The sequence below is a fragment of the Poecilia reticulata genome, linkage group LG10 (assembly GCF_000633615.1).
Source record: "Poecilia reticulata strain Guanapo linkage group LG10, Guppy_female_1.0+MT, whole genome shotgun sequence".
Lineage (NCBI taxonomy): Eukaryota > Metazoa > Chordata > Actinopteri > Cyprinodontiformes > Poeciliidae > Poecilia > Poecilia reticulata.
In genome coordinates, this window is record NC_024340.1 from 29045162 (window position 1) to 29059542 (window position 14381).

The following is a 14381-nucleotide window of genomic DNA, read 5'->3' on the forward strand; positions in this document are numbered from 1 at the left end:
CAAATAAACATGTGTTTTGCACATAGTCATGCCTCATGATCAGTTGTCAGAAAACGCTCATAGACTGACTTCGTCTCGGATGGTCTGAGCCTCTATTAACCGACAAATCCTCTGTCACAACACATTAGCCCGCCGCAGCCATTTGGTCAGGATGATGCAGCTTATGTCAAGCTTGTTAGTGTTTAGCGCTGTTACACTGGAGGGGGACGTGACATACAACTCTTGTGTTTGTGCTCATGTCTCAGCCATTCTCAGATTTTCTGGTAGGGATGAAGATGTGAGGAGAAAAGTTGCAGCTCTTGTTTTGTTTATTTCTGACAGGCCATGTGTCTAGTGTTCACACCGTGAACCTGGAATGATCTGCAGCCCTTTTGGTGTTATAATTGAGTGACTCACCACTGTTGTTCAATCTGTAGGCTGCGACTGGACGGTGCTTTGGTGACAAGGATTTCCGAGGAGGTTTGGAGAACGGGATTCTGCTGTGCGAGTAAGTTTTTCCTGCATTTGTTTAGCTCTGTATCTAAATATGATAATTATGACCATTTCTTTTTGTCTTTTTTCTATCGTCAACATAAGTCGGTGAGAAACATCTAGTTTAATTGTTAGCCGTTTGTGGACCCCACCTTATCAATATATATTTTTAAATGTCTGCTATATTTTGTTTTCTCATCATTTTGTAAAAATATGCATCCAGTTTTTTAAAAAATTAGGCTAAATTGACTTTGAGTGGAGCTGTACAGTGTCACAGATGTTGCCACTGTTTCCTTCCAGCAAGAAAGTCCTGAGTTTGAATCAGGCTGGGGTCTTCTCCCTGTACATGCCTGAGTCCACTCTGGGTACTCGGGCTTCCCCACACAGTTCAAAAACATGACTGTTAGTTTAGTTACTACGAATTACTTTGCAGAATTGCAGGAGGAGCTTAATTAACTTTCAAACATAACTGACAATGGGGAAAACAGTAACACTAATGCATGACTCTTCACTGCCCATTGACATCAAGTCACTGTAACTACCTTCACACAACTTTTTATTGATTTGACTCAGTGATTATTGAGCTTATAATGGGTTTTGTTTGTTTATTTATTTTTATTGTGGTTCCAATTATTCATGGTTCTTACAAAATACACAGAAATGGTTGTAGGGTTCTAAAAGAAGATGTAGGTTGTTTCCGGTTGGTTGTATCGAAGTACAGATTGAAAATCAGTCACATGAAAATGTTTGCTCTTCAATAGCGAACTCTTCAATGGCAAACGTCTCTGTTTTTGTGGTGCTAAAGGTCGGCCCCAGCCTGCTGTTTTTTTTCTCACTAGTTCACAGAGAAGTAACCAGAGGTTTTAGAGTTTAAGACACCAGTACACAGTTATCTGGATGCTGCAGCTCAAGGACCCTCAAGGTTCACTTCCTCCTGGAGATTTACCAAAACAGCTAAGTTTGAAAGTTATGACTGAACTCATTTCAGTTCTTATTTTACAATAGTTCCCAACTACACGTCTGTCAGCAACACTGGTTCACCATGGAAAGAACATTAAGCTATGTTGTTTTATAAATGTTGCAAAAATGAAAAAATTTCCATATTGCTTTTAAAAATGTTAAACAGTGCAATAATGTTATACTCCACATTTGCTTGATGTATTGTTTGGGTGGCAGTTTTGAATGTTTGAACTGTTGGTTATCGGTGTGTATTGATAAAGTAATTTTATGTTAAGGTGAATAAACACTGCTATGATTTCGAAATGCTTTTTGTAGATGCTAATACTTTATGTAGTCCGGGATCTGCCAGCATTGGTTTATTTATGTATTTTTTAAACGCAGGTAGATATCAAAGGCTTTTCATGAGGCACATTTTTATCCCATCCATCCATCCATTTCCTTACACCCTTGTCCCTCAGTGGGGTCGGGAGGTGCTGGTGCCTCTCCAGCTAGCATACCGGGCGAGAGGCGGGGTCACCCTGGACAGGTTGCCAGTCTGTTGCAGGGCAACACAGAGACACACAACCATGCACACACACACTCACACCTAGGGGCAATTTGGAGAGGCCAATTAACCTGACAGTCATGTTTTTGGACTGTGGGAGGAAGCCGGAGTACCCGGAGAAAACCCACGCATGCACAGGGAGAACATGCAAACTCCATGCAGAAAGACCCGGGGCCGGGAATCGAACCCAGAACCTCTACCAACTGCGCCACTGTGCAGCCCCTACATTTTTATCCCAAACAATCTTTTTAGGAGTAGAGATATTGTTGTAATTATTATCAGCCAGCTTTCTTATCTACACACCTACACAGCATTCATAGAGTACAGAAACATCCTCCTTCTGCTGTTACTTCAAAGTTATTTTTAGAAATGAACAAACCAGCACAAAATCTGTAACTGGAGTAAGAACACGTTTTGGGCTAAGAATGAGAAGTAAATTACAGTTCCTATAAGAAGTATTCACCCCGTGGATGTTTTACACTCTTATTGCTTTTCAAATACATCTGTAAAGAGATTTGACCTACTTGATCAAGTTTTCTGTACTAAAATACCCCTTTAATGTCAAAGTAAAACTGATTTCAAGAAAATAGCTACAATTAAATGAAAATATTAATAATAAATGGTTGCATATTGATGCCCTTTTAAAGTCACTGACATAATTCAGCAGAGGTTCAGGCAATTTGTGGAATGGAGGTCAGCTGAGTGCAGTGATTATAGCATAAAGACACCAGAATCTGGAATGGCCCAGGTTTTATGTTTAGTACTTTTACTTGTCATTTTGATATTAAAAGTTTTTTTTTATTTTATTTTTAGGTTAAGCCCCCTCCACCTCCCCCTCCTTCCCCCCTGTATTTTATTGCTTTTGATTGATTTGTAAAAGAAATTAAAAGGGGAAAACATCCAGAGGATGCTATACAGGCACTGTATGTTACTGTTTCTCATATTGACTGCTGGAATGCGGTCGGCATCACAGGTCCGCTGATACCTAATACTGTGTAACCAGGAGAGGGGGCTTTCCCTTCACAAGGAAGGGTCATTACAGTGCTTCCTCTGATGAAAACAGACACAAAAGTTGAAATATAAGACGAGGAGGGAGAGCCGGAACTGTAAAGCTGTTTCTTCATGGATGTTAGGAATGTACTGTAGTTTGCCCCAGAGAAAAGATTGCTTCTTGTGTGATGAGAGATTGCAAAAAAAAAATATTACCTTCTGCATTTACGTAAGTCACTGTGGTACAAAATATTTCTATCCACCACTGCACTTCCTACCACAGTGCAAAAGTTTGACTGTTGGGTCTAAATCCCCCTTTAGGTATGAATCTGTGTGTGCATGGTTGTTTGTCCCGTGTGTGTTTGTGTTGCCCTGTGCTGGACTGGTGACCTGTCCAGGGTGTAGCCCAGGGGTGGGCAATCCTGGTCCTCGAGGGCCGGTGTCCCTGGTAGAACACCTGGATCCAATAGCTGAATCACCTCCTCAGTGCGGTCAAGTTCTCCAGAGTCCTGCTAACGACCTCGTTATTTGACTCAAGTGTGTTGAAGTAGAGACGCATCTAAAAGTTGCAGGAGTTCGGCCCTCGGAGCCTGGAGTTGCCCACCTCTGGTGTAGCCCGTCTCTCGCCCGATCACAGCTGGATATTGATCAGGAAAACTGTAAGTTTTAGCAGGTATAGAACATGGAGGGATGGATGATGGACATAAACAAGTTGGTGTGTAATCACAGATTGAAAAGGAAATGAAACTGGATTTTGACATTGTCACAAGTGCAAACCTACTTAGACAGAACTGTTTAGCTACGATTTTTAAACATGGAGCCAGAGTTGTTATGGAATACTTCAGATTAATGTATGCTTGTCTTAGAATGGCACAGTCAATGCTAACCCTAAAATCTCACACTTGAGAAGTGAGCTATTTGACAAAGATTTGGTGAAAATGTTAATTTCTGAGATGTTCAAACCTAAACCTGTCAGATGTACCTGAAAAGACTGAAGCTGTGACTGGAGTGAAAGGTGGTTCACAAAGTCTTGTCACAGGAAATGGCATGTGCGCTCCACACCTTCCAGATTTGTGTTTGTAAAATATTCTAAAATCCATATATATTTTTCCTTCTACTTCATAACTATTCTTCACTGTATGTTGGTCTTTTACATAAAATTCTGCTAAAAATTTACAGGAAAAAGTTAAGCAAAGTGAATATTTTTGCAAAGCATTATAACTGCACATGTACATTTTGTTCTGCTATCTGACATTTGTTCTGTTGCAAAAGCTCAAGAAAACCCAACAGTCTTGTTATAATGGAACATTGGACACATTGGGTTTAAAGCAGCATCATCTATCTTGATATATGCCAGTATTTGTAATTATCAAGCACCCTTGAATAGATTTAATTAACAAATTGCAAAGTCTAGTATTCCTTTTTTATCTGGTAACTATCTGCAGCCTGAGCTCCTTTATGGAAGAAAATAACCGTATTTCCTCAAAACACTTCTGTCTCAGTTGTGTCTGATTCTGAACATGTTGGAGTTTGACATTATTTTGTGCCCTGGTAACCAAAGGGAATGAACGATATGTTCCCACTTAGGAACATCTGTACCTTTTTAAAACATATGGCAGTCAGAGTTCAAATTTTACAACAGTTTTATGAGTTTGACCTTCTTAATCCACTAAGTTCAAAGGTTAAAAGGAGAAGCGCAGACCCAGTTATCTGATTTAGGGCCTTTATCTTTATCAATCTTCAAGAAGGCACTATGAGGCCTTGAGGTTGTTTGCACAGATTCTTTGTTCTCAACATTTGAGCTTTTAATCACAACTTGCTATCAGCTCCTGTTTCAAGTTGGGATTCTGCTTTTCTCTAAACTCACTTGAAGATCCTCATTGATTACTTTGTATTTTTGTTCTTTTCATGAGGTTACTGAGCTCCATTAGACCTGGCTTGGTAAAGAAAATTAACCGACTGCCAACACCAATAGCTGGCCTGGTAAGTTCTTCTCTTTTATATTCAAATTTACAGCCTGTCGGCATGAATTTAGAACAACCTCTGGGCATGCCTGCATGTTTTCCCATACTTCTGGTAGCTATTTGTCATTTTTATAATGTAAGCCCTCCATTTCTGCTTCTGTTTCTTTAATATAATCTCCAATAGTCGGTTGTCTAAACGTCATCATATTATATCATATCAAGAAAGTGCAAAATATATTTTGTGACTGGGTAAAATGGTGAGATTTTAGGATTTGTATGGCTGTTGGTACAGTGGATTGAATAAAAGTCAACACACTCCTGCCAAAATGTGAGGTTTTTGTAGTGTACAAAACTGAGACCAAAATTAATCATTTCAAAATGTGTTTTCTACTTGAGTGTCACACATATTTTGTATTATTCAACTGTAAATGCATGTGTGCATTTACACTGTAAATGCGTGGTCATGCAACCAAGTCATAGCAGCTATAACTTGGTTGAATGAGTTGAAAACCCTTTAATACTTTTTTTTTAACAAATTTCATTTATTTTCAGCTTCCAGTTTTTTTCAGAAAATGCTGTACCTGCCAAGAGTTGGGCATAATCTGATTAATCATAAATACAATTGTTTTAATTTTCAACCTTTTATGTGAATCCATCATTAATATTTTCATTACATTTGAAAACTTACTAAAATTCTCAGCATTAGAGATGCAAGAGCTGCACAATATGTCACAAATTTAAAAAAAAGTCTGTAAACAATGATGTATACCATTACATCATGCAAATAGACATCAGTATTTTTCAAGAGAAACTAATTCAAACCATCACACAATATACTGACGACCTCTAGGTAACATGCAAACATAGTTCTAAGCTCTTTGTGTCGTTTCATGCTGCATCATGAAGGGCTGAGGTTGAAAAATGATGCATTTTTGAAGCATTGCAAAGTAAATCACTGGCTTCAAAAGGAGTTGCATCTTAAGCTACCAGGAGTGCAGTAAGCTTTAAATGACAAATTCCTGCAGGTGAATGATGTCAGGCTCTGTCTGATGATACATCCAGTCATGCATGACAGCAAATCCTCATTCAGAAAGTTCTTCACTAAATCAGATCATCAATAAACATCCTGTCTGCTAACAACCTGGATCAATACATCAGTTTGTAAAAAGCTCTATCTCCCAGTTTTACTGTCTTTATTTAACCAGAATACCTCTTTCATTCTAGATCTGAGAGAATTTTCTTTTTTCAGAAATATGAATATTACATGTTGTTGTCTGTGGTTGCTCTGGTTTCTCTGAGGAATTCTCAGTTTGAGTCTTTCTTTGAATGAGAGCTTGTGAATTGAAGTACATCTCAACCCTGATAGTTTTCAGCTGAGTCTAGTCAAATACAGTAGAGTTCTTTCATTACGACCTATGACCTTGATTTGAATGAAGCAGCCATTCAAGACCGGCGCTCACATATAAACAGGGACTAAGAAAGTTGATAGCATGGGAGCTCAACTCACTTTATTCACTTTTAAATTCCTGCCTTTACTTTTAAAGAGATACCAAGGGTTGCTTTCAAGAAAATTGTAAGAGTTAGTTTTTACTAATCTGACCTCTAAGCACAGTTCAGAATGGAGGATCTCATATCTAGCTTTAATTTCTTACACTCAATCAAAAGACTCCAAAACATGATTTTAAACCATGGTAATCATGATTGTCTTCAGAATCAAGTGAAAAATTAATTATTTCTTTTCCATGTAACATTTTTACTCTTTCAAATCAACATGGATGAAATTTGGACCACAACTCTTTACATTATTGCATTGGTAAAAACAGATTTCTTCAGGTTGTGCCTCAGTATTTTAGTCAGGCTGAGGCCTGGAGTTTGATTGAACCTTTGCAACACCTTGGTTCTTTCTTTTTTCAGCCCTTTTAATTTGCTAGAGCGTTTAAGTTCCTTTCATACAGATGGTGCAATTGTTCCAAGATGTAGCAATCAGATAGATCTTGCACTTTATCCTATAAGACACGTATATATGGAGGAGTTTTACTTTCTACTCAATGACTGCAACGGGGCCTTGTCCTTTGGCTGCAAACCTCAAGTATGCTTCTAGGTGTTACTATAAAGCATTTTTATTTTTTAGTTCTATTCTTTTCTTTTAGGAAGATGAGGCTTCTCCTTCTTTCAATCGGGCCATACTTGTTCAGTGTTTCTTTTTTCTTATTATCCCGTCATAAAATTTTACAGTTAGCATGCTAACTCCGGCCTTTAGAGTTTACCATGTAGGTACTTGATATGGAGGGTTCCCACTTTGACATCAAGGTGAATTTGCTGGGCAAATGCAGATCAATAAACTGTAGCAAAATCTTGCAATATTGTTTTAATTCGGGCTGCACAGTGGCGCAGCTGGTAGATGTGTTGCCTTGCAACAAGAAGATTCTGGGTTCGATTCCTGGCCCCGGTCTTTCTGCATGGAGTTTGCATGTTCTCCCTGTGCATGCATGGGTTTTCTCCGGGTACTCTGGTTTCCTCCCACAGTCCAAAAACATGACTGTCAGATTAATTGGCCTCTCCAAATTGTCCCTAGGTGTGTGTGTGTGTGTGCATGGTTGTGTGTCTCTGTGTTGCCCTGCGACAGACTGGCGACCTGTCCAGGGTGACCCCGCCTCTCGCCCGGAACGATAGCTGGAGATAGGCACCAGCAACCCTCCCGACCCCACTGAGGGACAAGGGTGAAAGAAAATGGATGGTTGGATGGATGGATTGTTTTAATTCTTCCAAACACTAATTTTCAATATGATTTTCAATATAATGGAGTAAGAAATGAAATATTTTTAATGAAATTAGATAAAAACCGTCTAAGTTGCTGCCAGTGAGTCTTTTCTGGATTTTCACATGCAGTACTTTATGATGCACTCTATCTTAAAGTCAGAAATTACTAAAGTTAGAAAAAAAGAACAATCACTTATCAGTACAGGAAATTTGGGTGTAGGTGTGTTTTGCTTTGCAAGACAATCCTTTATATTATTTTCATAGTGGGTGGGATTCTGCCTACGCAAGGAAGTGCAACACAGTTTGAATTAATCAAGATTACTGAGTCTTAAATAACATTTAAAGTTATTCTGATCATTGTATTTTGTTAAATACATCTTTTTTAAATATAATGTATCTGAACCACAAATCACTGAAGCACAAAACAACATTACAAAGAAAACATCTAATAATTTACAGTAGTTGACTACACAATTACAAGACCAGAAAAACGGGAATTAACCAAAGTGGCCCAAAGGAACAATAAAAATCTACTGGAAAGACATGTTTACATAAGTAATTTGATATAAAAAGTAATGTTAAAAGAACTTTACACCTTCAGGGGCTTTTTATGTCTGAACAATGGGTCCCTTTATTCTCTCTGAGTTTCATAATTCTGTTGCTTTTGCACACTTTTCTCCTTTGTCTTGGCTGTGATTATAGAGGTGAGAAACGCATAAACAAGGAGTTTGCTGTTATCTGCCCCATCGTATTAAAACACAGCCCTTCCTCTTCCTGTTTGGAGACTAATGGGAAAATGAGTCTCTGTGGGGTTTAGACAGTTTTGTAATTAGAACAACCGCCTCATGGCTTTGGCAGTTTGACCTCTGTGACCGCAGTGGCCGTTTCCAGCCTACTATGAATTCTCTTGTGTTTTTCAGTGTAAATAGACATTTCAGTGAGGGATCCCTTTCCAAGATAACGAGCAGTAATTCTCATTTTCAAAAAGCATTAGTTGCCAGTTATGTAGATCATTTAAAGCTGCTATTTTAACAATAATGATACAAATGACAAGATCAGTTTTAAATTGCAACTAATTAGATTTTTATCTAATTAGTTAAGATAAAAATCGCGCCCCGACCCCGGATAAGCGGAAGAAAATGGATGGATGGATGGATGGATGGATGGATGGATGGATTTTTATTAAAAATGTGTGCTTCTTGGGGCGCAGTGGGTAGAGCCATGTACACAGGCCTCCTATCAATCTACTGTGAAATAAAGCCAAAAATACCTATAAAAAATGTACGCTCCTTTAGTATCTTGAGATTATCTGATTTTCAGAGTGTGCTGCATCAAGATGAAGTTTTAAAATGTTTGACGTGTTTTAAACAATGCTTTTTTTTTTCAAACAAGCACTATTGGGATTGAGCATTGGATGCCTTGCTTTATTTTATGTTTTGTTTTGGAACATTTTCCTTTGTTTTTTTGCTTTTTAAATCATATTTGATGCTTTAATTACATTGGTTTGTTATCTTTTGAGAGACGTCCGTCTCATTGCCTGTCAGAAACAAACTTCTTGGTTCATCTGAAATTATTTTGCTCTCTGCCAGGCCTATAAATAATGATCTTAAATTATGTAGTGTGTCATTTTGCTATACAGGAAGTCTGATTTGGTTTCCATAATGTTACCATATTGTTTGAGTTTTGCTGACTTTTCTTAAGGTTATTAAAAAAATTTTTTGACTGAAGTAACCAAAACTTTGTTTTGACCTTTGACATTACAGTCTTTCTACAAACATATGCAGCCGTCACTCATCTGTGTGGGTAGACGCCCAGTTTCCTGCCTCCTGTCTTACAGAACACCCAGCTCACATAGGGCCCCATCATTTGTTGCAGTTTGGTGCTTTGTCACTTGATACTGTCTAATTTTGTTATTTCTACACCCAGTGACCCCTGATGTGCAGATCAGAGGTCATTGTTGATCTTACTTTCTAGCAGAGAATTTGTTAGTCATGTAAAAAACTCAAACTGCTTATTGAAAGTGGAATAAACTGAAGATTTCTGTCAATATGTTGAAAAAATAACTCGCAAAGGGATATTTCCATAATGATTTAATGGATTTATTTATTTTGGTTACATTTGTCTTTCGTGCAAGGTAAGGAAAAGTTTAACAGCCTTATTCAACCAGCTGATTGACAGTGTGTGGCAATAGGTGGGGGAAGGGCACATGCACAACTCTGCATGCAGCAGGAGAAAACTGGTTACTCCAACATTTCTGTGGCATCTGATTAAAAGGACTTGAAACCGACGGAGCAGGATGATGGATGTGCTGATACTCTAAAAAAAAAAACATAATTTTGTATGCGGTACAGTTGATCCCAACGTTGCTGTGCCCTTTCTGAAGTTACACTGGTTGAAGAAACTGCTGAGTCTTTTTGTGGAGAGATATGTGTGTGTATCAATCTGTGGGTGGGGTCCCCCCACCAGGAGAGCACAGATGGCCCCGTCCCAAAAACACAGGAAGCTGCAGGGTGGGTTTGGAGGCAATGTTTTGCTCCAAGTGCAAAAGGACCGTGAGAACAAGTGTTATCCATGCTGTGCTTATGTTTGCAGCCATGCAAGTGTAGAAAACTAAAACAAATATCATTTTGCTGCAAATCCAAAAGGGTGCACTTATATCCACTTTTCATATATAACATGAATAACCTCATGTTATATATGAATATGATCATATAAGAGGGAAATGGGGCTTAGGACAACCGAGGTGAAGAGGAAATGGTGACACCCTGAGAGGGAAACGGAGGGAAGGGCTTTAGTTGTAGCTCTCTGAAAGAAATGCAAAGAGAGAGTTGGCGAGAGAGAGGGGGAGAACCTGGGAACATGAGAGAAATTGACTCAGGTTGCATCCAACAAAGACATTGTCAGAGCGTACACAGGGGAAGAGCGAAGGACTGCAGCGATCGGGGCAGAGTGAAATCTAAGCAATGGAGGAAAGGAATGACCAATGAGAAAGGGGGGCCTGATGACAGATTATAAGGATCAAAATATTTTTCTCAAATCTGAAGCTGAAGAGTGAAAGTTGGTGGAATCTAAGCAAGATGTTCAAAACTTGGAATATAACCTTTCATTCAACAGGTATTCAGATTTTCATTCTAACCAGAGACGTTTGGCTTAAAGATGCAGAAAACTTCAGATTTTTAACATAACGTTGATGTGAAACTAAACTCAAAAAGCTTTTTCATGTATTTATGCACAGGTAATACTAATAATGACCCGATCACAGTCATGAGCTACTCTTGAATATTGCAGTTTATTGTTATTACTAAGACAGACTATTTTGGTCAGTTATTGCATCCTTTTATTTTTGACCTGCCGTTTGTTTCTTTTCTGCACAGGACAACCTGAGTGTTTTTCTTCGAGGCTGTGAGGAGTTGGGACTTAAAGGCTCGCAGCTGTTTGACCCAGGAGACCTGCAGGACACAGCCACACGTCCTGCTGCCAAGTAAGACTCAAAGCTTCACTGTTTTCTTTCCTACGGTCCTACAATTTCTGTTCCAGAGCCAGTCATGCCAGATTAAATTAGAAATTAGCAGAGGGACATTTAGTTTGTCCTTCTTTTTTACAAAGAGATACTTTAATTGTGTAAGCAGTCATTAAGGAATATACATGATGAGCAATGTATTGAATCTCTGGTAATTATGTGGAAAATATTTTATATTAAATGAATCTTATGTAGCAGTCACAAAGTCATATATTTAGTAGGAGGAAAATACAATTTTGAGAAATAATTGTCTTTAACGAATGCACTTCTAAATGTAATGTTACTTTCAGTTTACAGGAAATGTATCTATCAAAAGAATTGTATGCCGGTCGTCTTTACTTTTTATAACTTGATCAAAGTTTCTTGGCACTTCTGATTAGCAATCTTTGATCTTTTTGTTTAAGAATAGGTAAGCGCATCAAATATCTCCAAAGCTTATTGTTTGATTAATCAGGACTGGTCTCCAGAACAGGTTTTTTATGCTACCTTCATGACAAAAGGTTATTTGGGGAATAAGACAGAAATTTACTGTCCAAAACACATGAAGATGTAAAATTTGATTGCCATTTGGAATTTACCTGAAACTACGTGCTTTGGTCAAATTAGACTACGATTGAGCTGTTCAGCAACAATATTTGTTTCACATCAAATCATATGTGCAACAATGGATAAATATATGAAAAAGAATCTGTGATGCTGTGAGGGTGTTTGTCTTTCAAAGGCCTGGGAGCCATGGTAAAATGCAAGGCGTCATGGATCTCTGCAGTACCGGAAGATTTTAAATAAACATCTGGTGGCCTCAGCCAGGAAACTCCGAATGAGGCATCACTGGATCTTTCAGCAGCATAAGGATCAAAACAGATAGTCAGTTCAACAATAAGTGTTGTGCAAAGCTTAAACTGCAGAGATTCTTCCATCAGTGATTTTCATTACATAATTATTTTTTTGTACAACAATTAATTATTGTATTTAATATAATAGCAATTAAAAGATGTTTTGCCTTTAAAACTTTTGACTTTTAAATGCAAAAAACAATTTCATCTTAAATTTGTACACGTTTTTACCAGGGATGCCAACAAATGTGTCTGTGTCTGTAACAGGAAATGAGTTGAGATCATAGAATGAATGTTTGGATATGTCCTAATTGGCCGAACCTTTGATCTTTACCTCAAATGTCCTCTGATTCTGAGATGCGTGGTTTCTCTTCCATGCTTTCAGGTTATGTTTGAAAATTTTTACTGAATCTCCAGAGGACTGTATGAACTCTTGGGTCAAATATTGACTGCAATTTTAAACTTCTGTCTCTAATCTAGCAAAAAATAAATAAAAAATGATGATGCATATGCACAGTAGTTGCCTTTGAACAAATGGAAATAAAATTTCCACCTGGAATTTCTTTCTATAAACCACTGGAAATAGCACAGGGTTGCTGGAACAATGGGTAAGCTATGCATACCCATGTTGAGTGCCTTTCAGCTGCAGCTAACAAGAAACTACCATATCTCGTCTTACGATCAACATTTTTAAGCACATTTTGAAGCATCGCATTAGGAAACGCTGATGAAATAGCAAAATTCAAAATGACTTCCTCAATGTTGCAAAAAATATTAATACGCTTACATGTAGTGGTTTTTTGTCTCTCCATAGAAGAGTTAATGCGCTGAAGGTAAGATGGAAGTGCTCTATCATACTTTCTCATCCACTATTGAATAAACACTCAGAAATTGCTCAAAGTCTAAACCTGCAGCTGGGAACAGTGGCCTTTCTCAGATTTGTGAGATGTGTGATCCATGCTTGTTTGCAACCTCTTTATCTTGTTTGTTACAGCCAAACGTATGATCAACATCTAATGAAATGATGCTTTGCGGAGCCTGGTTGATTCTCTCCAAACCAGTAATTCCTATTTTCTTCTTTGTGTCATTTTAAAAGTTTGTGTGTTCTAAAACTCACACAAACTGGCATTTATCAGACAGGGTTGCTTCTCACAGAGGCAAACTTTATAACCACAAACTGTGGAATTATTTATGAGGAAAAATTCAATAATTCAGTTTTATCTTGAATTATTTTTGGAAAAACAACTAGAACTTTCTGACTTTGGATCTCTGCTGACTGTATTTTGTGCTCACGCTCACTTGACTGCAGCAAAATCTGATTTTCCAATATGGCAGTAAGCAGCCGCAGCTGGTCAAATTGAAAATGAGCCAGTTCAGGTCATAAGCTGAGAAATCAATACGTCATAGATACAGGAATAGTTGCTGTTGTTGCTGTTAAATGTGGAATGAGTTATCTTTTTTATTCAGCTTTATACAGACTGAAGGCCACGGAGCACTTCAGCTATATGTCAACAGAAAGCTTTTGTCAAACACTGATTGTGCTTTTCTTTCCCCGTCTGTCAGTCAGCCTGCATTAGACAATCATGCAGTTCACAGCAACATAAATTAGTAAATGACAGTGAAAGGAAGTTTGGACAAGCCTGTCGATGCAGAAACAATGGCATGTCTGTTTGGCACAACTGGTCTCTGTCAACGTACAACAAAAGGCTTTGCATCACTCACTCAGCCATGACTCCTGCTTTGTTGCTTGGTAACAAAACCAAGTACATGTTATGGTTTACACATGCAGTGTAAGTGTTTGTGTGAATGTGCAGGTGTCTCTCGGTGTGCTTGGCATGCTCTGTTCTTATGCTAAATGTGTTTAACAGGGTCTCATTCACAGAAGGGCTTAGGAAGCTGCTTCTGCAGATCAGATGAGAGGATAAGTGCTAATCTTAGCTGTAGTCGGGAGCAGCTGCTTTAGGGATTCTGTCAGGACGAGAGGATCTCTGTATGGGTAGAAACTAATGTTTACAAAGGTTTTATAATGAAACATGTTTGCAAATGTCTGTTTTTTCATTATCTGGAGATATTTACATCCACATGGATGTAACAATCCATTATTTGTCATTTTGCATTTTACCAATGCCAACTCTTTTCTTTCTTTACACATTTACTTTACACATTTTCTAAACAAACTTATTTCATATAGAATTATATATAATAAATTCTGATTTGTAATCAGACCTTTTATGCAAACTAATAGGGTCTTGATTAGAATTGATAGATGTATCTTTTTGAGAGTCGTCTGCATATTTGTGCGAGTAAAGTACCTCTTGTTAGCTGCAGCTGAAAGGCGC

The 14381-nt window shown here is 38.1% G+C and overlaps 1 protein-coding gene across 6 annotated transcripts in view; it reads left to right on the forward strand.

Annotated features, from left to right (window-relative positions):
- LOC103471865 (LIM and calponin homology domains-containing protein 1) overlaps positions 1–14381 on the forward strand; it is a 70745-nt gene that overhangs the window by 23673 nt on the left and 32691 nt on the right. For all 6 annotated transcript variants that reach the window (XM_008421116.2, XM_008421113.2, XM_008421114.2 and 3 more), the window contains exons 2-4: positions 417–487; positions 4879–4948; positions 11064–11170. In XM_008421116.2, coding sequence (XP_008419338.1) covers positions 417–487; positions 4879–4948; positions 11064–11170 — 248 coding nt within the window. The remainder of the gene's footprint in view (positions 1–416; positions 488–4878; positions 4949–11063; positions 11171–14381) is intronic.